This window comes from Geotrypetes seraphini, chromosome 1, assembly GCF_902459505.1.
Source record: "Geotrypetes seraphini chromosome 1, aGeoSer1.1, whole genome shotgun sequence".
In the NCBI taxonomy this organism is placed as follows: Eukaryota; Metazoa; Chordata; class Amphibia; order Gymnophiona; family Dermophiidae; genus Geotrypetes; species Geotrypetes seraphini.
This window is the reverse complement of record NC_047084.1, coordinates 214,613,857-214,638,286: the sequence shown is the minus strand read 5'-3', so window position 1 is coordinate 214,638,286 and position 24,430 is coordinate 214,613,857. Positions and strand designations below refer to the sequence as shown.

Sequence of the window (24,430 nt, the reverse complement as noted above, 5' to 3'; positions counted from 1 at the left end):
AAGTAGTTATGGCTCTTCAGCCTGGAGAAGAGACAGCTCATGGGAGATATAATATAGAGGTCCCATTGTTTTTGTGTGTCTAAGTGCTTTGAAAATGACCCTCATAGTAACATAGTAGAAAACGGCCAATAAAAGTCCTGTATGGTCCATCCAGTCTATCCAAAAAGCTAAACTTAGAGAGTAAAGGTATGATGTGATATTACATATCCATACTTCATATTGATTTGTCCTTGCCATTTTCAGGGCACAGACTGTAGAAATCTGCCTGTCTGGCGCTGACCTTGTTCTCCAGCTACTGAAGCTGTTATCCAAGTCCCACTCCAGTCACAATCAGGGCACGAACCAAAGAAGTCTGTTCAGTACTGGCTTTGCTTTTCAATTATTGGAGCTGCCATCAAAGCACCAATATGCTTTTTTGGTTTCATTCTTCCATACAAGATAACCTTCCAGTGGAATCTCTCCAGGGGATAAACATAATGTGAGAGACCTCTAGCCTGTCAACCTCTAAGCAGTAAACACTAGGGATTGGAAGTCAGGATGCAATAGGAACCCCTCATTCGGAGTGCACTCAATGAAAGCTTTCCAGTCCCCACTGGTCTTCTGAGGCAAGTTCTAGAAGTAGGGAGAACCACATCTGTCTTGCTCAATCAGGCAGAATGAGGATCATATTTCCACAGTCCTGTTTGAGCTTCAAGAAAATTTTGCTGAGAGGTGCTGGAGAATACACAAGTTAGGACCCAAAGTGGTGAAATGAATTAGAAATTGGTTGACAGCAGATGCCGAAGGTGGTGGTTAATGGAATTCACTTGGAGGAAGTAAATGTGAGCAATGGAGTTCCTCAAGGATCAGTGCTGGGGCCAGTTCTGTTCAATATATTTATGAGAGCTAGAAGGTAGGGTTTGCCTTTTTGCAGAGGGAGCAGAAAACATAAATATAGATCTGCAAAAGTTAGAAGAATTGTCTTAACATTTGGCAATTAAAATTCAATACAAAGAAGTGCAAAGCAATGTATTTAGGGAGTAGAAATCCAAAGGAGCTAGGAGGTGAAAAGCTGATATGCACAGACTGGGAGAGGGACCTTGGGTGATAAGTGTCTGAGGATGTGAAGGTGACAAAACAATATGACAAAGCGGTGGATATAGACAGAAGGATGCTAGGCTGCACAGACTGAAGCGTATACAGAAGAAAGGAAGTGTTGATGCCCCTGTACAAGTCACTTGTGAAGCCCCACTTTGTGTACTGTTTCTGTTTTGTAGGCCATATCTGGCTAAGGATGTAAGAAGACTTGAAGTAGTCTAGAGGAAGGCAACGAAAATAATATGGGGCTTGCGCCAAAAGATGTACAAGGAGAGGAGGGTCAGGGGAGATATGATAGATGTTTAAATACTTGAAAGGAATTAATATAAAAACAAATCTTTTACAGAGAAGGGAAATGATAAAAAAAAAACTAGAAAATGTGAACTGAGGTTGTGGGACTCAGGAGTAATGTCAGGAAATTCATTTTCACGGAGAGGGTGGTTGATGCCTGGCATGCCTTCCAGAAGGAGGTGGTGGAGACGAAAACAGTGATGGAATTCAAAAATGCATGGGATGGGCACAGATGATCTCTAATTAGAAAATTAATGGTATAAAAACCAAAACTTAAATAGTTGCATATATGTTTTATGTGTCAAATGATGCTTAAATAGCAACTCCAGCTGTGAAGAACTAAGGCTGAAACTGGGCAGACTTGCACTTGTGTATCCTGTATATAGCAATTCGGTTTAGGATGGGCTGGGGAAGGTTTTGTCATACACTCCAGTAATTTAGAATGTGAGGAGTGCCAGGCAGACCTTTATGGTCTGTATTCTAGAAACGACAAGATGATTTGGATAGGCTGGAGTGAGCTTCGATGACAACTTCAATAGTTGGAATCTAAGGTTAGTACCAGGTGGACCTCTATGGTCTATGTCCCAGAAAGAAAGACAATTTAATCCTGAATTAATAATGTATTGACTGTTGAGCAGACTGGATGAACCATTCAGATCTTTATCTACTGTCATTTACCATACTGCTATGTTACAGATAGCCTTTTCCCCACTCGAGAAGAAAGGCATCTGATGCTAGGCTGCCATGCGATCCTATTCTGGAAAAGAACTGAGGTGTCTTGTTCTTGAGGTGATTGGCAAAAAAAACCCACTAAGGGGATGCCTCACACTCAAATGATCTTTCGGGCAATGTCCATGTTAAGAGATCACTCATATGGCTACATGACCCTGCTCGGTTTGCCTGCCAGGCAATTCTTCCACAGCAGCTTGCTCCTTCCTGAATGTTAACATAGTACATTACCATTTGGTTGTCTGCCAGAATTAGGACAATTTAATTTGCTAGCCAATCTCTGAAAGTCCTCAGAGCTTTTGAAATGGCTCTTAGCTCAAGGATGATGATTTGATGTTTCTCCTGAGACCACTAACCTTGGGTTTGAAGCCCATTTACATGAGCACCCCCAACCTAAGGTGGATGTATCTGTCATCAAAGTCTTGTGGTGTTGAGGAATTTACAAATGTGCAAACTGATTCAAATTAGCCTTCCAAGACAAAATCCCCAAGGGAAGGAGTGCCAGTGATGACATCTTTTAGGTTTCCCATAGTCAAGAGTCCACTGGGAAGAAAGGGTCCACAGAGCTAACCTCAAATTGATGCTTGCCATGAGTGTGACATGAGCTGTGGAGGCCATTCTTGGCATCTACTGAGTTGAAACCTGCAGCCTTTGGTAAACCCTCTTGCAACCCTTCATTCAAGGTTTTTATTTATTTATTTATTAAATTTTCTATACCGTTTTCCCAGGAGAGCTCAGAACGATTTACATGAGTTTATTCAGGTACTCAAGCGTTTTCCCTGTCTGTCCAGGCAGGCTCATAATCTATCTAATGTACCTGGGGCAATGGGGGGATTAAGTGACTTGTCCAGGGTCACAAGGAGCAGTGTGGGTTTGAACCAACAACCCCAGGGTGCTGAGGCTGTAGCTTTAACCACTGCGCCACACTCTCCCCTTCAGAAGAAAGACCTTGACCTGTGTAATATCTAGCAGAACTCCTATTAATTCCAATTGTTGAGAAGGGCTAAGGTAGAAATTAGGGTAATTTATGGTGAATTCTAGTAGCTTCAGCACATGAACAATTCTGCATATGGGTTCTTTTGCCCCTTCCTTTGATATGTTCTTGACCAGCCCATGTGCATGCCTAGTTTGTATAGCAATGCAGCAACTATTGCCAGACACTTCGTGAAAACCCTGAATGCCGATGCAAGGTCAAAAGGCAGTACATGGTACTGGTAGTAGTGTTCCATACTCAAAAGTGATTTTGTATCTATATAAGGGCAAATACATCCTTTAAGTCCAGAGAGCACAGGCAATCTTATTCCTAAATTATGAGAAGAATGTCCAGAGAAACCATTCTGAACTTGTTTTGCCAGATATTTGATCAGGGTCCTTTGGTCTAGGACAGTGGTCTCAAATAGAGAATGACACGGTGGCGGTTTACCCACGGCCACCGCATTTAGCCGCGGGTGACCCGCCAAAACGGGGAACAAAAACTAGCAGTCGCTGCGGGGACGGGGACAAGGCCATTCACCGCCCCGTGGAGCGGTGAATGGTCTTGTCCCCGCAGGGAGGCATGAAGGATCGCGCGGTCCCCGCAGCCCACACCCGCCTGCCCAATCGATCCTAGTGATTAGCCGGCTCTCTCCCTTCTCCTCACCTTAGTTTATAGAACATAAGAACATAAGAACATAAGCAGTGCCTCTGCCGGGTCAGACCAGAGGTCCATCCCGCCCAGCAGTCCGCCCCCACGGCGGCCCAACAGGTCATGACCTGCCTTAATCACCAGAAGGGGCCCCCTTGCCCCCTAGGTTTCTCATCGAAGTCCTATCTTCCCATCAATGTCCTAACCCTCCGGCCTTGCACCTGCACGACCTGGTGAGCTGTCTATACTTATGCAACACCCCAGCACCTCCCTCAGTACCCCACGATCCCCTTTTCCCTCAGGAATCTGTCCAATCCCTGTTTGAATCCCTGTACTGTACTCTGCCGGATCACTTCCTCCGGGAGCGCATTCCATTTGTCCACGACCCTTTGGGTGAAGAAAAACTTCCTTGCATTTGATTTGAACCTATCTCCCTTCAGTTTCTCTGAGTGCCCCCTCGTACCTGTTGTCCCTTTTAGTCTGAAGAACCTGTCCCTGTCCACCCTCTCTATGCCCCTAAGTATTTTGAAGGTCTCTATCATATCCCCCCTGAGCCTCCTCTTTTCCAGAGAGAAGAGCCCCAGTTTATCCAGCCTCTCAGCATATGGGCAGTTTTCCAGCCCTCTTACCAGTTTCGTTGCCCTCCTTTGGACTCTCTCAAGAACTGCCATGTCCTTCTTGAGGTACGGCGACCAATATTGAACGCAGTATTCCAGATGTGGGCGCACCATCGCTCGATACAGCGGCATGATGACTTCCCGCGTCCTGGTTGATATGCCCCTCTTGATGATGCCCAGCATCCGGTTGGCTTTCTTCGAGGCTGCTGCACACTGTGCGGATGGTTTCATGGATGGATCCACTAGCACACCCAAGTCTCTCTCAAGTCCGGTGTCTTCCAGCAATCTCCCCCCCCATTTTATACTCGAACAACGGGTTCTTTTTCCCTATGTGCATGACCTTGCATTTATCTACGTTAAAGCGCATTTGCCATTTGTTTGCCCAGTCCTCCAGCTTATCGAGGTCCCTTTGCAGTTCCTCACACTCCTCCCTGGTCCTAACTCTGGCGCAGAGCTTGGTATCGTCTGCAAATTTTATAACCTTACACTTTGCCTCCGTTTCCAGGTCATTGATAAATATGTTGAAGAGTAGCGGCCCCAGCACCGATCCCTGCGGCACACCGCTCATGACTCCCCGCCAGTCAGAATATTGGCCCTTTACTCCGACCCTCTGTAGTCTACCTGACAGCCAGTGCTTGATCCATCTGTGTACATCCCCGCCCACCCCGTGGTTCCACAGCTTCCTAAGCAGCCTTTCATGTGGCACCTTGTCAAAGGCCTTTTGAAAATCGAGGTAAATGATGTCTATGGGTTCCCCTTTGTCCACCTGACTGCTTATTCCCTCAAAGAAGTACAGGTTTGTCAGGCACGACCTTCCCTTACAGAATCCATGCTGGCTTGTCCACAGTAGGCCATTTTTCTCGATGTGCTCGCAAATGCTGTCCTTGATCATTGCTTCCACCATCTTCCCTATAACTGAAGTCAGGCTCACCGGCCTGTAGTTCCCGGGGTCACCTCTCGATCCCTTCTTAAAGATAGGTGTGACATTCGCCAGTTTCCAGTCCTCTGGTACCTCTCCAGTTTTCAAGGATAGGTTGCAAACATGCTGGATTGCGCCCGCTATTTCCTGACTTAGTTCCTTTAGAACCCTTGGGTGGATCCCGTCCGGTCCCGGTGATTTGCCGCTTTTCAGTCTGTCAATCTGCTTGAGGACATCCTCCCGACTTACCTCTATATGCCCCAATCTTTTGGCCTGCTCCCCACTCATGAGCTCCTCTGAGTCCGGTATATTGGACGTGTCCTCGCTCGTGAAGACCGACGAGAAGAACGTGTTCTACCTCTCAGCTACCTCTTTATTCTCCTTAATCACTCCCTTCCTATCCCCATCGTCCAATGGCCCCACCTCCTCTCTCACTGGTTGCTTCCCCTTTACGTAACTGAAGAATGCCTTGAAGTTTTTCGCCTCCCTGGCCAGCCCCTCCTCGTATTTCCCTTTTGCTTTTCTAATCTCTCGGTGGCATTCCTTTTGGCATTTCCTGTGCTCCTGGTGATTTTCCTCCGTTGGATCCCTTTTCCATTTCCGGAAGGACACTTTCTTGTCACTGATTACCTTCTTTACTTCATGTGTCATCCAAACCGGGTCTTTTGACCGCTTGTTCTTGCGGCCTTTCCTGAAACTGGGGATGTACAGTTTTTGCGCTTCCTGCAGTGTGTCCCTGAGAAGGGTCCAGGCGCTCCCTACAGTCTCCATCCTAAAGCCGTTCCTGAGCTTCCTCCCCACCATTTTCCTCATAGCAACATAGTTCCCTTTCCTGAAGTTGAGCGCAGTCGTTGCGGTCCTCCCCACTATGGGTGACCCCCTTTCTAATGTGAATCTGATCACGTTGTGATCACTGTTGCCTAGTGTTCCTCCCACTTCTACCCCTCTTGCAGGCCCCCCTAATCCGTTAAGGATGAGGTCAAGAGTAGCATCCCCTCGCGTCGGTTCCTTGACTAGTTGCTCCATGAAGCAGTCCCTCACAGCTTCTACGAATCCTGCTTCCCTCGTGGAGTTGGAGTGTCCCGTACTCCAGTCTATCCCCGGGTAGTTGAAGTCCCCCATCACTGTTACACTTCCAGTCCTGCATTCCTGTCTTAGTTCTGCTTCCAAGTCTTGTCCTATTGTTTCTGACACACCAGGCGGGCGATAATACAGCCCCAGCTTTATGTCTGCACTCTTCTTTCCCGGCAATTTGACCCATAGCGATTCTAGCTCCTCTGCCTTTGTTGCCGTATCGATCCCAATCGAGTAGATATAGTCCTTTATATACAGCGCTATGCCTCCCCCCTTCTTGTATATAGGTTTTCTTTTTCGGCGACCCGCACACTATCAGAGAGCCGCGCACCCGCTGCTGCTCGGTTTCGATCTTCTGCTCTGACGCAACCGGAAACAGGAAGTTGCAGCAGAGCAGAAGATTGAACACTGAGCAGAAGATTGAACACTGAGCAGCCGCGCGTGCGTGGCTCTTTGGGAAAGCATGCAGGTCGCCGAAAAAGAAAGCCTGTAGTGCAAACTAAGGTGAGGAGAAGGGAGAGAGCTGGCTAAACACTAGGATCGATTGGGCAGGCGGGTGTGGGCTGCGGGGACCGTGCGATCACCCATGTTCCCGGCTCAAACTGGAAGGAGGGAGAGAAAGGGAAAAGGATTCTGGGCCAAGGGGATGAAGACGGAAAGAAAAACCCACAGCAGGAAAGAAAGGGAAGGACAGGCAGGTGAGCCAGATGCTAGAAGCAGGGGGGGGAAAGCTAGATGGGGTTGAAAAGAAGAGACACACTGGTATGGAAGAGGAAGATAGGGGAAATCTGGACACAGGAAGGTAACAGAAAGAGGGGAAATTATGTGCATGGGACATAGGGACAGAGACATAAAGGGGACATGCCATGGGGATGGTATATGGACACAGGGGGGGGGCAATGGCAGATACATAGGGGAGATATTAGAAATGGGGAAAATAGGAGCACAGAAGCGAGATGGTTTGTGGGGATGGGACAGGGACCGAGCTCACAGGCTCCAGTGGCTTGCACAAATAGCACAGTTACTTACCGTAACAGGTGTTATCCAGGGACAGCAGGCAGATATTCTTGACTGATGTGTGACGGCTCCGACGGAGCCCCGGTACGGACAATTTTAGAGTGATTGCACTCTAAGAACTTAGAAAGTTCTAGTTAGGCCGCACCGCGCGTGCGCGAGTGCCTTCCCGCCCGACGAAGGCGCGCGGACGCCAGTTAGGATAAGCCAGCTAAGAAGCCAACCTGGGGAGGTGGGAGGGACGCAAAAATATCTGCCTGCTGTCCCTGGATAACACCTGTTACGGTAAGTAACTGTGCTTTATCCCAGGACAAGCAGGCAGCATATTCTTGACTGATGGGTGACCTCCAAGCTAACAAAAAGAGGGATGGAGGGAAGGTTGGCCATTAGGAAAATAAATTTTGTAAAACAGATTGGCCGAAGTGTCCATCCCGTCTGGAGAATGCATCCAGACAATAGTGAGATGTAAAAGTATGAACTGAGGACCAAGTAGCAGCCTTGCAGATTTCCTCAATGGAAGTGGAACGGAGGAAAGCTACAGACGCTGCCATAGCTCTAATCTTGTGGCCCATGACAGAACCTTCCAATGTCAGGCCCGACTGAGCATAACAGAATGAAACGCAAGCAGCAAGCCAATTGGACAAGGTGCGTTTAGATACAGGATGACCCAACTGGTTAGGATCAAAGGACAAAAACAGTTGGGGAGATGATCTGTGAGGTTTGGTGCGTTCAAGATAGTAAGCCAGAGCACGTTTACAGTCCAAGGTATGCAAAGCCTGTTCACCTGGATTAGAATGAGGCTTTGGAAAAAATACAGGTAGGACAATGGACTGATTAAGATGAAAGTCAGACTAGAGAGTTGCGCGGGGACAGAAATCCCACCCGTCCCCGCCAAAATCCCACCCATCCCCACCCGTCCCCGTGAGGAATCCCTCCGTCCCCACCCGTCCCCGTGAGGAATCCCTCCGTCCCCACCCGTCCCCGCGAGGAATCCCCTCCGTCCCCACCCGTCCCCGCGAGGAATCCCCTCCGTCCCCACCCGTCCCCGCGAGGAATCCCCTCCGTCACCATCCTTCCCTATAAACTTCAGAAATAGTTATTTTATTTAATTATGCTACTGAATTAAAGGCTCTGGTAGAGACCCATTTACAAATAAGCAAAGAGACTATTAATTTGGAAATATTAATTGGGAAGAATACATACTTTGTAAATGGGTTTCTACCAGAACCTCTAATGTAAATATAAAATATAAATACTCAGCTGATGAGAACCCACAAACTGTCAGCTGAGGACTTCCTTTGCAGTTGGGGTCCCTTTTGCCAAGCTTGGCAGGCAGCAGTAGCGTCCCTGAGTCACAGATGCTGGCACCTCAGTGGCTCATGGATGCTGCCAGCGACTGCTGCGCTTGGTGGAGGGGAGTTCTGACCATCTCTAGAGGAGGTCCTCTGCTGGCGGTGCTTGGGGATCCCCACCAGTCACAGCAAGGGCCAACAAGTACTTCAACACTGTAGAAATAAAACCAGAAATGCATTTCCTTTTCTTTTGAACACAAAACAAAGATATCTGCCATATACATTTCCCAAGGCAGATGACTCTATGCAATGTCACCTCGGTAACAAAATACAAAAATAGACAAATACACCCCCTCCCTTTTTACTAAACCACAATAGTAGGTTTTAGCACAGGGAGTTACGCTGAATGCCTCGCGCTGCTCTCAATGCTCATAGGCTCCCTGCGCTAAAAAACAATATTGCGGTTTAGTAAAAGGGAGCCATAGTGCAAAATATAGACAGCAGATATAAATTCTCAAAACAGACACATTTTGATCACTAAATTGAAAATAAAATCATTTTTCCTACCTTTGCTGTTTGGTGATTTCATGAGTCTCTGGTTGCACTTTCTTCTTCTGACTGTGCATCCAATCTTTCTTCCTTTCTTTCAGCCTCCTGTATGTTTCCTCTCCTCCAGACCTCATTCTCTCCCCCAACTTTTTCTTTCTGTCTCCCTGTTCCCCCTTCTTTCTGTCTCTCTGTCTGCCCCCTTTCTTTCTTTCTCCGTGCCCTCCCCCAAGCCACTCGATTTGCTGCCACCGCCATCGGGGAATAGTCCCCAAGCCACCGCTGTCCCAAGCTTTCCCTGCAGAAGCGTCGCGCTGACCAGCATTCCGCTCCCTGACGTCAATTCTGACGTAGGAGAGGAAGTTCCGGGCCAACAAGGCATTTCTCCTCATTCCATCCAGCCTGAGCCCCATCTCTCCTTGATCCAGCATTTCCCTTCTGTGTCTGTCAGAATTACCATTCCACCTATTTTCCAGCATCACCCTTCTTTGTGTCCATCTCACCTATATCCCTATCTCACCACTTTTTCAGAATCTTCATTTGTCTCTGTCCTTGTCTTTACCCCATATTCACCATTTGCCCTTTCAATGTCTTTATCTCCCCCCCCCCACACACACTTTTTCAGCATTACTTCTATGTCTCTATTTCACCTCCTCTTCATGTCCCCTCTGTATCTCTATCCTTATTCAGAAGGTCCTGCTTACCCTTTCTCTTCTTTGTGTCACTATCTCCATTTTCAGCTTTCCCCTCTTTTCCTTTGTTACTGCACCCTGTAGCCAGAATCTTTCCACCCTCTCTCCACTCCGGCCCAGCCCAGTATGAAATATTTCCTTTTGTTTCTCTCCCCTCTCTCTTCTCCTCCCTCACCCACGAGTCCTGCATCTGGCCCTCTCCCTTCTACCTGCACCTGGCAACACCCCCCTGCTCCGCGGCTCTCTTAAGCAACTCGTCAGCAGCGGTGATCAAGACAAGCTGCCGACATCGAGGCCTTCCCTCTACGAGTCCCACCTTTGTGGAAAAAGGAAGTTGAAACAAGCGGGACTCGCAGAGGGTACGCCCCGACGTCAGAAGCTGCTGCTGAGTTGCCGAAGAGAGCCGCGGAGCAGGGGAAGGGAGAGGGAGATAGGAAGGCTGTAGAAGCTCCGGAGCATGACACCGAACCCGGCCAGGATGATTTCTTTTTCAGGCTGCTGCTGCCGCTGCCATCCCCCACCCGAAATGACAAAAAAACAGCCTAATGCCCGCGTCGGGAAATAGCCATGCTGAGCAGTGAGCTCAGCATGTACACAGATGAAAGCCTTGCTTGCTGATTGGTCCGGCGGCACGGTGGGGCGGGGCCGCCGGACCAATCAGCAAGCAAGGCTTTCATCTGTGTACGTGCTGAGCTCACTGCTCAACATGGCTATTTCCCGACACGACGCCAGACTTGTAAGCTGCATCTTGCATCGCCAGAATTTAGGTAGGCTGTTTTCATCCCCGTGGGAGTCCCGTGGGCAAGGGGGCGTCCCCGTGGGAGTCCCGTGGGTCAGGGGGGCATCCCCGTGGGAGTCCCGTGGGCCAGGGGGCGTCCCCGTGGGAGTCCCGTGAGCCAGGGGGGGAACCCGCGGGATCCCCGCGGGACCCGCGGGATCCCCGCGATCCCCGTTCCCGTGCAGACCTCTAAGTCAGACACAACCTTAGGGAGAAATTTTGGATGTGTACGGAGGACCACCTTATCATGGTGAAAAACAGTGAAAGGTGGATCTGCTACTAGTGCATGCAACTCACTGACCCTCCTGGCAGAAGTGAGAGCTATAAGGAAGACCACTTTCCAAGTAAGAAATTTGAAATGCGCTGTGGCCAAAGGTTCGAAAGGAGGCTTCATTAAAGCAGAAAGAACCACATTGAGATCCCACACTACAGGAGGGGGCCTAAGAAGTGGTTTCACATTGAACCTAGAAACCAAAGGATGAGCCGAGAGGGGTTTTCCATGGACCGGCTCATGAAAAGCAACAATTGCACTAAGATGAACTCTGATAGAAGTAGATTTAAGGCCAGAGTCAGACAAGGAAAGAAGATAGTCCAACACCAGTCCCACTGCTAGAGACATGGGATTTTGGTGATGTAAGAGGCACCAGGAAGAAAACCGAGACCACTTCTGTTGATAACACTGAAGAGTGGCCGGTTTCCTGGAAGCATTAATGATAGAACGGACAGGCTGAGAAAGGAGTGAATGAGCCGAAGTCAGCCCGAGAGAAACCAAGCTGTCAGGTGCAGAGACTGCAGGTTGGGATGCAGAAGGGACTGTTGATGCTGAGTAAGCAGAGAAGGAAACAGTGGAAGAGGTATGGGTTCCCTGGAACTGAGTTGAAGTAGAAGGGAGAACCAATGTTGCCTGGGCCATCGTGGAGCGATGAGAATCATGGTGGCCCGTTCCCTCTTGAGCTTGAACAATGTCCATAGCATGAGCGGTAGAGGGGGAAATGCATATAGGAAGAGACTGGTCCAATACAGGAGAAATGCATCGGGCGCCAGACGGTGAGGAGAGTAGAGTCTGGAGCAAAACAGGGGCAGCTGATGGTTGTGGGGAGCTGCAAAAAGGTCCACTTGAGGAGTGCCCCATTGAGTGAAAATGGACTGAAGAGTCGTGGGATCGAGAGACCATTCGTGAGGTTGAAGAATTCTGATGAGATTGTCTGCTAAGGAATTCTGTTCCCCTTGAATGTAGACAGCCCTCAGGAATAAGTGACGAGCTGTCGCCCAAGACCAAATCCTTTGGGCTTCCTGACACAACAGGAGGGAGCCCGTCCCACCCTGTTTGGTGATGTAATACACTGCAACTTGATTGTCTGTGCAAATGAGTAGTACTTGAGGAAAGAGAAGTGTTGAAATGCCTTGAGGGCATAAAACATCGCTCGGAGTTCCAGGAAATTGATGTGGTGTTTCTTTTCCTGGGTAGTCCAGAACCCCTGTGTTTGGAACTCGTTCAAGTGAGCTCCCCAGGCATAGGGGGAGGAATCCGTGGTGATGACCAGTTGATGAGGAGGTAGATGGAACAGCAGACCTCTGGATAGATTTGAAGATGTCAACCACCAAAGAAGCGACTGTCGAAGAGACGAGGTCACAGATATGCGTTGTGAACAAGGATCCGTCGCTTGGGACCAATGGGTCGCTAAGGTCCATTGAGGAGTACGCAGGTGGAGACGTGCGAAGGGTGTGACATGTACTGTGGAGGCCATGTGTCCCAAGAGCACCATCATGTGATTTGCAGAGATGGAAGTTTGCTGAAACACCTGCTGACATAGAGAAAGGATGGTGTGAAGGCGGTTTGGTGGAAGAAACGCCCTCATCCGAATAGTGTCCAGAATGGCCCCAATGAATTGAAGTCGCTGAGTTGGAATGAGGTGCGACTTGGGTAGATTGATTTTGAACCCCAACAGTCGAAGGAAGTGAATGGTCTGATTGGTGGCAAGCTGAACCGCCTGAGGAGAATGAGCCTTGATCAGCCAGTCGTCCAGATAAGGGAAGACTTGAAAGTTGTGAGAGCGGAGGTAGGCCGCAATCACAATCAGACATTTGGTGAACACCCTAGAAGAGGAGGCCAGGCCGAAGGGTAACACCTTGTACTGATAATGATGTTGGTTGATGAGAAAGCGTAGATATTGCCTGGACGTCAGATGGATAGGAATGTGTGTGTACGCCTCCTTGAGATCGAGGGAGCATAGCCAGTCGCCCTGAGAGAGAAGAGGGTATAGGGTGGCAAGAGATAGCATTTTGAACTTCTCCTTGACCAAACACTTGTTGAGATCTCTGAGATCTAATATTGGTCTGAGGTCTCCGGTCTTTTTGGGTACTAGAAAGTACCGGGAGTAAAATCCCTGGCCTCGCTGATCTTGAGGAACTTCTTTGATGGCATTGAGAAGAAGGAGGGATTGAACCTCTTGAGCGAGAAGGAGGGACTGAGATTTGTTGGAAGCAGACTCTTTTGGGAGACCTAACAGCGGAGGAGTCTGGAAGTTGAGGGAGTAGCCGTGGGCTATGATCGAGAGCACCCAATGGTCGGTGGTGATTACTTCCCATCGAGAGTGAAAAACCTGAAGTCGACCTCCTATGGGCTGTGGAAGAGGACAGGAGGGAGGAAGACTGGCAATGCCCTGGAGAAGGGAGTCAAAAGGGCTGCGTCGGCTTAGTTTGAGGAGCAGGCTTTACGGTAGGCGGCTGTTGCTGACGAGCCTGTTGGTGCTGTTGGCGTTGCCTCCGAGGTTGAGGAGGATGAGGTTGAACCGGCCGAGCAGAAAACCTCCTCTGATACGATGGTTGTTGTCTAAATGGACAAGGAGGAGGGGGCTTCTTCTTATTTTTCAACAAAGTGTCCCACCGTGTCTCATGGGCAGAAAGCTTTTGCGTGGTGGTATCCATGGACTCCCCAAACAGCTCATCTCCTAGGCAGGGCGCATTGGCAAGCCGGTCCTGGTGGTTCACATCCAGGTCTGAGACTCGAAGCCATGCCAATCGTCTCATCGCTACAGACATAGCCGTGGCCCGTGATGTCAGTTCAAAAGTATCATAAATTGAACGGACCATAAACTTCCTGAGTTGCAAAAGGCTGGAGGTGCATTGTTGAAATGCAGGAAGTTTTCGGTCCGGAATATACTTTTGAAAAGAGGACACCTGTTGGATGAGATGCTTCAGGTAAAAAGAGAAGTGAAACGCGTAATTACCTGAACGGTTGGCCAACATCGCATTTTAGTAAAGACGTTTCCCAAATTTATCCATGGCCTTGCCCTCTCTGCCAGGAGGGACAGAGGCATATACACTAGCTCCCGTAGATTTCTTGAGGGTCGACTCCACCAGCAGAGACTCATGGGGAAGTTGGTGTTTGTCAAACCCTGGAATAGGAATCACTTTATAAAGTGATTCCAGTTTCCTAGGGGCTCCTGGAATAGTTAGAGGAGTTTCCAAATTCTTGTAAAAAGTTTCCCTCAAGATGTCATGGAGGGGTAACTTCAAAAATTCTTTGGGAGCTTGGTCAAAATCCAAAGCATCGAGAAATGCCTTGGATTTTTTAGAGTCAGACTCTAGAGTGATTGAAAGGGTGTCTGACATCTCCTTTAAGAACTTGGTGAAGGAGGAGTGCTCTGGCTTACTAGCAGGATCCTGCACCGATGGATCATCCTCATCAGACGAATAATCTTCCTCGGTACCGAGGGGATCGTCAGAGTCATCCCACAAGTCAGGGTCCCGTACCGATTGAAGACGGCCCTGAGAAAGGGGAGTGGAGGATTTGGTGTGCTTGGTCTTGCGTACCGATTTCCTTGAACGTGTCGATACCGTACCTGGTGACTGTACAGCGGTATGGGTGTCAGAGAACAGTACCGGATCAGAAGCCGAGTAAGCAGTACGCCGAAGAGACTTCGGCTCTGCCGACAGAACAGGCATAGAAATAGATTTTTGCGGTGCCGATAATGTCGATGCCAATAAAAGAGGCTGGTCGACAATCGGCACCGAAGGCTCAGTAGGTACAGACACTGGAAGGTTCGGAGTCAGCAGAGCCGGGAGCAATTGTTGCAGTTGCTCCTTAAGTTGGACCTGTAGGATGGAGGCAATACGCTCATCCAGAGTCGGTCCCGATGGCACCGGTACCGCTTTTTTCTTGCTCGGTACCTGCGGTGCAGCTCGACGCTCAGGCGAAGTCGATGCCGATGAAGAGGCAGTAACTTCAATGGGAGCAGAGCGCTTACGGGGCCGGTGCGCAGTCTGCAGGACTTGGCTCACTGCATGCTCGACTGGCGGGCCGAGAACAGTAGGGGAAGGCTTCTTAGTCGGCTTACCTACGGGGTTCGACACTGGCGATGGATCTTGCGGTGCTGACGCTACCGGTGTCGACTTGGAGGAAGTTGCAGGAGTCGATAACGGTGGAACTTCCATAGCGGTACCGAAAAGGATCCGCTGCTGTATTTGTCGATTTTTTAAAGTTCTCTTTTGAAGAGAACTACAGCGGGTGCACGTTTCTGCCCTATGGTCCGGACCCAGACACTGCAGGCACCACTTGTGCGGGTCGGATAATGATATAGGGCGCGCGCACCACTGACACTTTTTAAAACCCGGTGAAGGGGGCATGAAGGGAAAAACGGCCGTAGCAAAATCGAAGCCCGAGGCTTCGATGGTGCCAACAGGCCCCGCCGGAGCCTACCGAAAAAAATAAAAAAAAATTGATTTTTTTTTTTTTTTTAAGTCAAACGAAATAAAATAAGAACGAGAACAATTCTCGAAGAAAAATAACGCGCGAGCGGGAAGGCGAGGAAAAATGAAAAAAATTTCCAACAGCCGTTGGAAACACGCGTCTTCTTAGCTCCGCAGAAACTGGGGACCACGCGCCTTCGTCGGGCGGGAAGGCACTCGCGCGGTGCGGCCTAACTAGAACTTTCTAAGTTCTTAGAGTGCAATCACTCTAAAATTGTCCGTACCGGGGCTCCGTCGGTGCCGTCACCCATCAGTCAAGAATATGCTGCCTGCTTGTCCTGGGATAATACATTGTAACGTGCCATGAAAATAAGAGGGAGGAAGGTAGATAGATAGGCCACGTGAGAGGAGCTGAAGGGTGGTAGAAAGGAACAGATGGTAAAGGAGGGAGGGAAGGGTGGTGGTGGAAAGGAATAGAACAGACATTGAAAGAGGGTAGAGAGGAACAGACCCTGAAGGGAAATGTGGAAGACAGAGTGGGGAGAAGACACTGGAAGGGAAGAAGACAGATGCCAGACTATGAGGGAGCGAAGGGAAGAAGATGGGTGCTAGACCAATTGGGGGGGGGGGTGAAGGGAGAGGCACAGTAACAACAAATGGAAGACGCAGAGAGAAGACGCACAGTGGATGGAAGGAATTGAATGAGAAGATGTGGAAAGCAGAAACCAGACAACAAAGGTAGAAAAAAAAATTATATTTATTTATTTATTTTTTGCTTTAGGATAAAGTAGTATATTAGTTGTGTTGATAAAAATTTATAAACAAAGCCCTACCAGCTGAACATCTCTTTCTCTAGTTCAGCAGCAGGAACTTTGATTTATAAGAAAGAAATAAGCTAAATATTACAGTACTAAGGCTTATATGAATGCTGCGGGGACGGTGACGGGGCGGTGAATGGGATGGCAGTGGCGGTGACGGGGCGGTGAAAGGGATGGCGGTGACGGTGACGGAGCGGTGAAGGGAACGGCGGTGATGGGGCGGTGCAGAGGATGGTGGGCCGGGGACGGGGCGGTGACGGGGACAGATTTTTTCCCCGTGTCATTCTCTGGTCTCAAACTCAAACCCTTTGCAGGGCCACATGTTGGATTTGTAGGTACTTGAAGGGCTGCAGAAAAAATAATTAACGTCTTATTAAATAAATGACAATTCTGCATGAGGTTAAACTCTTTATAGTTTATAAATCGTTCCTTTTGTCTAAGTCTTCATAATAATGTTGTAATTTATAGCTAAAGAGACACATGATTAAGAAACTGTTTTATTTTACTTTTGTGATTATGATAAACATACCAAGGGCCTCAAAATAGTACCTGGCGGGCCGCATGTGGCTCCCGGGCCGCGAGTTTGAGACCACTAGTCTAGGATGAGATAAAATCCTCCCATTTTCTTTGTCACTAGGAACTATTTGGAATAAAATCCTTTCCCTCTTTCCCCTGGTAGAAAGGGTATGATTGTATTGGCATGTAAGAGGGAAAGGAGCTCCATTGTATGCAATTCCTGATGCTGAGAACTCAACTTTTATGCACTTACAGAATAGTTTGGAGGGACAGTTTCCAAATGTAAACCAAACTATATTAAGAACCTCCAGTATGAGGTTAGAAGAGGCCATCTTGATAAGTAAAAATTCAGCCCACCTCCTACCAGTAGGCCATCTGCAACAGTTACTGGGATTATGGTTATGCTCTCCTGGAGTAAGTGAAAAGCTCATCCCTGCTTTAAACTGGGGATATGCTTGGGCCTTCCGAGACCCCTATTTTTCAATTATATCTTTTTTTAAAAACATTTATGCTTAAACAGATTCTGCACATTCATTTCTGCTTAAATGTTTTATGAGTCTTTTTTTTTTCAAATTCTTTATTCATTTTCCCATCATGCATCAAGTACACAATACTACATCAGTTAAAACTTGTATACATCACTTGAATTTCTTTCTAATGTCATCTTACATACATAAAATGTATTTGTTTTATGAGTCTTTATGTGTGTACATGTCCCTATTAAAATCATTCAACTGCCTTTCCTTGAATTCATATTATGGTTTACTTCAACTGTGATGGGAAGTTGAGTTTTCTGGTTTGTGATCCAGAGTTAAGTCTGATTTTGATTTTCTTTTTGGTAATTTCTTTTCCATCCAGTTTTTCTATACAAGTATGCTGTTTAAGAGTTGCTTGATTTTTAATATTGAACACTTATAAATTAAAAATCTAAAAATCATTCAACTGCAACGCCCTGATGCAAATAAAGACTCAGTGCTAGGTATGATATCCACATCACATTCACTTTCAAGTTATATTTTAAATGAAGGTAATTAAAATCCAAACATGACTGTTTAACAAGAAGGGCACAGTGGACAATTTTGAAATAATTTCAGAATTCACCTTTTACTATTAAAAAAAATACAGAAAACTGTGTATAACTTACCCTTCCTTATGTTTAAAGTGCTTAAAAGCCAGGTTTAGAACTTCATGTACTATGAGATCTGGCACAGGATGAACAGGAATCTAGAACAAATATGGACATTTCTGTAAAAACAACAGCATGATAACTACTTCCATAGAACTGGTTCAATCTGGATTTGTATGCTGTCATGTTCCAGGTAGTTATTTATCTATAATGACAAGTTAAGGTTAGCTAAAAAGACACTCGGTATATTGGTCACACTGAAATACCTGTCCTAGCTTAAGCACAGATATACCATTAAACTGAAGTTATTTTCAGTCTAACATTTAGGACTCTCATAAGCTAACAGAGCAATTACCTATAAAGTTTTTCTCTGATTGCAGCTTACCTTAACCACTTAGAAAGCAGTTTTAGAAGAGTTAAGTGTCATTTGTGCATATAAACAGCTGATTTGCAAATATGTAGCAATGTATTTATAAACGTATAGTGTGGTATGCAGAGATTTAAATGAGACTTGTGCTGAGTGGACCTTCAAAGTTCAAGTATATTTCAAATTTTGCAACAGCAATGTGTGTGTAGTACTTCATAAAATATTTTGTTGGCATTTGCACCTGCTCTAAATCATGTATAACACCAGACTAACTGCTTGTTTCAGTCAAGGGATAGGAGTAGTGCTACCCGATTCAGGAAAAAAAATTTTTAATTCGATTCAGCCTACTGAATTGCTTTTTCGATTCGATTTTCCTGCCCAATTGGGTGTTTTTTTTCAAACATCCTGATGGGTTTATTTTATATCCTCTTCACCCCCCTTTGCCCTCTCCTACCCATACTGGCGCTGTGGTGTAAACAAAATAAACAAACAAAAAAGATTTTTCCTCTCTCTGTTAAATCATAGCTCACGTTCACGGTCTAACACCAGCACTGGCAGGATACACATTTCAAATCTGACATACTATAATCACAAAACAGAAAATAAAATTATTTTTTCTACCTTTTGTTGTCTGATCATTTTTCAAATCATGTTGGTCCCAGGCATCTCTGTGTGCTCTTCAGGCAGCCATGTTAGGTAAGCTCCTCCCCTTGATCACTACATTTACTCATGTTATGATCACTATTGCCAAATAAATCAGTGCTGTTGCTGTTTACCCCTGCATTCCACTAAGGCAATGATTCTCAGCCTTTCTTCTGTTATCACACACCTGATAAAACTGTTTATGTGTATACTGAACACAACAAATTCACAACTGAACAAAAAAAAAAACACCCAAAACTCCTAAATATTTCATTGTTAATCATTGATGAATAAAAATATAAAATATTCTTAAACAGAATTTCATTTTAACAGTTAATAAGAGAGAGTTGTTGAATTAATTTTTTTCAAAGCTTTAATCTTTACTTTATCAATGAGAAACATAGGACTGATTAGTTATATGCAGTTTTTCCCATATGGGATTGTATTGTAAGCAAATTGATAACCAACTTACTGTCAACTCAAGAAATTATCCATTCTAGAGTCTATATAGCTTATCATACAAAACAAATCTGTTTTCAAATTCTGGTGTCAATTTTGGTAACAGAAACATCCTCTACTGCTATACTGTATACTGTAAAGTTAACACAAAACCAGTTATTTCCAGTTACTTTTAGAAAATTTCTGTCATGCATACTTTAATTCTACTAGTTGATAGTGTATTTTTTTAAGAATGGGGAGCAAGTCAAAGGGCATCTTAGATCAGGAGGGGCATACTCATTTTCTCTCCACATCCCCTAATATCTCACACATCCTCCTTTTGTTTCCCATCCATTTACTTGATTCTCCTTGACCCATTCCATTTTCTCCCATCTCTCATTTGTTTGCATTCATATACACCCAATTCATATGCTTATTGTTATTAAGAAATCTGCTATATCACCCTTCCTGGAACACAAATCTAGCCTTACCTCCACTGTTTTGGCCCACATCCACATCTCATTCTCTCTTTTCTCCCCATCTCTTACTTGAAACTCTTGTTTACCATGCCCCCTCACCCTCTTTTTCCTTCCCTATCCCAAACTCATTCCATCTCCCATTCCAGCATGGTTACAGCAGGAGATAACAGCCACTGGAAGTGCCCAATCCTCCTCTTCTGCTTCCTGGGAAAGCAATCCATAGTGTCCTGTACAGATTCTACAAAGATTATAAATTCCATGGAAAGGGCTGGATTTTGTGGCCACAGAATCACAGCAGCTCAGCTTAGAACATTACTTGTACTCCATTTATGCTACCCTGAATATGGTGAAATCAAGAGGTTTAAAAAAGGTTTGGATAATTTCCTAAAAGACAAGTCTATAAGCCATTATTGAAATGAGCTGGGGAAATCCACTGCTTATTCCTATGATAAGCAGAATAAAATCTGTTTACTACTTGGAATCTAGCTAAGTAATTGGGACCTGGGTTGGCCACTGTTGGAAACCTTCAGTGTGTCCCAGAATGGCAATTCTTATGTTCTTATACACAATCATGAATTAAGAAATATTCAGACATTTCAGATGATTAAAAAGTACAAGGCTTGTAGAACCTAAAGAGCTTACCTGTTTCAGAACTTCTACTAAAACTAAACAAAAAATAAAATCTACAGCTAAGTCCCTCCTTTCGAGTAGATAATCTCTCTCACGCTGCTGCTCATCCCTAGGAAGAACCAAAATTTGACATCAAAAACACTTCAGAAAAAACACAGAACAAATATTTTCTATTTCTTTTACAAATAAGTAGGTTGTACAAGCATAAAACATTGCATATTGAAAAATATCCAAAGAATAATACAAAAGGTATACAAAATTTAATTTCTTTCAAGTAAAATAAGCAGGAGTGAGCTGAATGCTCTTCACCCTACTCAATACTTCAAATTAATAAATAGTTGTGAGCATTGTATAGTGACAGCCACAATTCACTAAGCAAACTGATCGTGTACTGATCGGTTTGCGACCCCTTAGTGACCAAATTTCCCTCCGGCCTGATTCACTAACCTCTCCTGTGATCCGCTTCCAATCCGTGCATGCAAATGAGGGGAACTGCATGCAAAGTAGGTAGGGACGCGATTCACTAAACAAATTTCCCGATCCGACTAGGCTGGCTGATCAACCCAGAAAGTGACTGGGTCATTTCAACTTTCCAGCTCCAGCCCTGCTCTCTGCCCTTCTCTCTACCGGCCCTGCTCTCTGCTGCCCCGAACTTCTTCTGCCCTTCCCCGCATTGCGAGCCCGTGGTTTTAACCCATGAGTTAAAGCGGGTTAAATCCACGGGCTCCCTGGCCTATGTAAAAAAGTAAAATTTTTTTTAAAAATCGTGGCTCACGCTATCCCCCTGCGCCGATGCCTCCACGCATTTATCTTTGTGCCGATGTCCCCACGCACCGAGGCCCCGCCAATACAAGGCAGGAGGGAAGCTAACTCCCTCCTGCCATCTTAAACGCCACCTGGCCTGGTCCGGCCCACCTCCCTCCCTGTAATAGGCTGGCCGGCTGGCCGGGCCAAGCCCACCCCCTCCCCACACCTTTAGAATTGTTGGGAGCAGGAGGGGTGCCCAGTCCCTCCTGCTCCTGAGGCCTCCTGTGATCGTCTTCTGGAGCAGGAGGAAGCCCAAAGTCCTCCTGTTCCTGCCGCTCTGCTGCAATAATGGCCTTAGGCCATGCCCAGATGCATCATCTGATGCACGGGGAGGGGCCTAAGGCACTGATTGGCTGAGGAGCCTCGGGCTTCTCCACTGGGAGGGGCCTGTGGCGTCTCAGTCAATGAGGGACTTTCTTATTCTGGGAGTTTTATCCTTCAAATTTTGAGGTCCATTTGATAAGACATACTGGGTAAGATGACACTTTTTCTTAAATTTGTTACTTCTTCATATCTAAGAACACTATATAGAACAAATGCTAGGAAAGAAGCAGATTCTGAAAGGATTTGCAATTCTTTCCTGTACAAAAACACTGCTACACAAAGACAGGCGTTATTCTAAGACACACTCCCATTCACATGTGCACGTGCACACACACACACACGCACGCACGCAGAGACACACCTTCCATCAAATTCATTCTCGTCTTGAATCACACATCCCATGGTAGCTACCCTCTAAGATACTTTGCTAAGTGCTATATATCAGAAAGAGATAAATTAGAAGAAACTCATTAACAAAATCGAAAAATTAGGTTCTTACCTTTACTAATCTTCTTTCTTGTAAATCCACACTTTATTCCAGGACTAGTGAGTTAATTCAGTCTACCCCCCAGGACTTTGTAGGAAGCCTCATATTCCAGAGACTTAAGCTCCACCCCTCTCACCTCAGTACTATTCCCTCTGGAATCAGTTAGTCATAAAGCAGCCAGGAACATCTGTAGAGGACAAAAATGAGAGAGAAAACGAGAGAGCGATACGAGAACACTCCCCGACAAATAAGTCTAATCTGTTCATATTAAGAAATGCAAAACAGTAATAATTAAACATAATTGAACCAGGACAGTAAATATCAGAAACCAGAACGACAAGAAACATTGCTAGAAGGAGACATAGCCTGCACTGTTAGAAGGGGAGGACCCTAACTAGGGACCCCCCAAAACCGAGTGCCAAATGCCTTCTCATGGCACTCTTATAAATGCTGATTAGCAGAAATCCAGCTTACCACTACTTGGAATGGCAGACAATTGACAAATCAGCAAAGCATAGGGCGGGTTCCTATAAAGGAATAAAGTGTGGATTTACAAGAAAGAAGATTAGCAAAGGTAAGAACTTAATCTTTTGTTCTTATACAATCCCACTTTATTTCAGGACTAATGGGACATAACAGAGCAGTCCTGGAGAATCAGGGTGGGACTGATGAGAATACTGCCAAAACAAAGGCACCAAAAGCAGAATTCTGCTTGGCCGCCACATCAATCCTGTAAAACTTGGTGAACGTATGCAGAGGACCATGTAGTGGCCTGCAAATATCTTCCAAAGAGATGGATGACAACTCTGCCCAACAGGACGAGATACCTCTGGTAAAATTAGCTCTCACAAGGGGGGCTTCTTTCCGGCCACAATGTAAGCCGTGGAAATGCCCATACAGAACCATCAGGAAATGGTAGCCTTGGAAGTCAGCCCACCAGGTACCTTTTTAGGGGGGGGGAGGTTAAGCTTTTGTAAACCACATTGAACTTATGGTTATACGGTCTAGAAATCTGGCGTTATGTTAGGTACGTCCAAGGACCAGAGCTCCCGGTCCTGCTCCCTCGAGCCAGAGGAGGCAAAGTAGGAAGCCGTACTTCTTGAGCCACGTGGAAAGGGAAGACCACTTTCAGAAGAACGGGAAAAACAGCACACAGCACCACACCAGAATATGTAATACTCAGAAAGGGATCCCAGCAGGAAAGAGTCTGAAGCTCCAAAACCCTGCAGGCAGAGGTAAGAGCCACCAGAAATGCAGTCTGGAACGTAAGAGCCATTTGTAATGCCTGCTCCAGAGGCTCATAAGGCAGATAAGCCAGAGAGCGGAGAACCAGGTTGAGATTCCAAGTCAGACATGGAAGGTGCAGAGGAGGCCAAAGCCTCAAGAGCACCCCACAGAAAATGGATGACATCCAGATACTCTGCTAAGAAGCTCCTCAGTGAAGAAGGGCCCATACAAGAAAGACTGGCAATCCAGTACCCAGAGAGAAACCACTGCCAGGCCTTTCATCAGGCCATCTTGCAGAAACTCCAGGATGCAAGAAAGCAATGGCATAGATGGGTCCAGGAGGCTCTGGACATACCACGCCTGATAACATTTCCAAGTCTTCATATAGGCAGCCACTGTGGATGTCTTTCTGCCATGCACTCAATAGCCAGACCATAAGACCAAAGCAGTATAGATACAGCAGCACAATTGGGCTCTGCATGAAGAGGTGAAGATGATAAGAGAGCCAGAGCCTCTGATCCCACTGGAGTCAAACCAGGTTGGCATACCATGGGCACCTTGACCAATCGGGGTGACAAGGAACAAAGGATCTCTGAGTTACTATTCATTGGAAGATACATCCCTATCATGGGCCACATAGGGAAGACATATAGGAGACCTTCTTGAACCAGATCGCCCAGGCCTGCACCACCGGCCTCTCGACATAGACTGAAGAACCGAGCACTGTTCTGATTGGCCGCAGTTCCCATGAGGTCGAACATGAGACACCCCCACTGTGCCACTATGCAATCGAATGCCCTGTGCACTCAAATGCCACTATGCAATTGAATGTCTGTGGACCACTCTCTGGGGTCCAGAGTCTGGTGACTGAGAAAAGCTGCCTGAACTAAGTCCACTCTGGACACATGTACTGCAGACAGTGCCACTAGATGGCTCTCTGCCCAAGGGAAGAGAAGCTGAGCCTCCAAACTCAAGGAGGTACTCCGGGTGTCCCCTGCCTGGGGATGTAAACCAGCGCTATGGCAATGTCCGAGAAGAATTGGACAGCTCGATGACAGAGCTGACCTTTGAAGTGGAAGAGAGCTAGTTAAATCACCCCAAAATTCCAGGTGACTGAGCGACCACGTGCGCTCTGAGGGAGCCCACCAGCCTTTAACAGGGAGCCCCCCTAGCCTTGGAGACTCACATCCGTTGTCAGAATCACCCACTCCGAATCCGTAGGGG

At 46.6% G+C, this 24,430-nt stretch overlaps 1 protein-coding gene across 8 annotated transcripts in view; it reads right to left on the bottom strand.

Annotated features, from left to right (window-relative positions):
* FRYL (FRY like transcription coactivator) overlaps positions 1-24,430 on the bottom strand; it is a 768,252-nt gene that overhangs the window by 584,028 nt on the left and 159,794 nt on the right. For all 8 annotated transcript variants that reach the window (XM_033945802.1, XM_033945793.1, XM_033945809.1 and 5 more), the window contains 2 exons: positions 20,374-20,470; positions 17,824-17,903 (listed from right to left, as the gene is read on the bottom strand). In XM_033945802.1, coding sequence (XP_033801693.1) covers positions 17,824-17,903; positions 20,374-20,470 — 177 coding nt within the window. The remainder of the gene's footprint in view (positions 1-17,823; positions 17,904-20,373; positions 20,471-24,430) is intronic.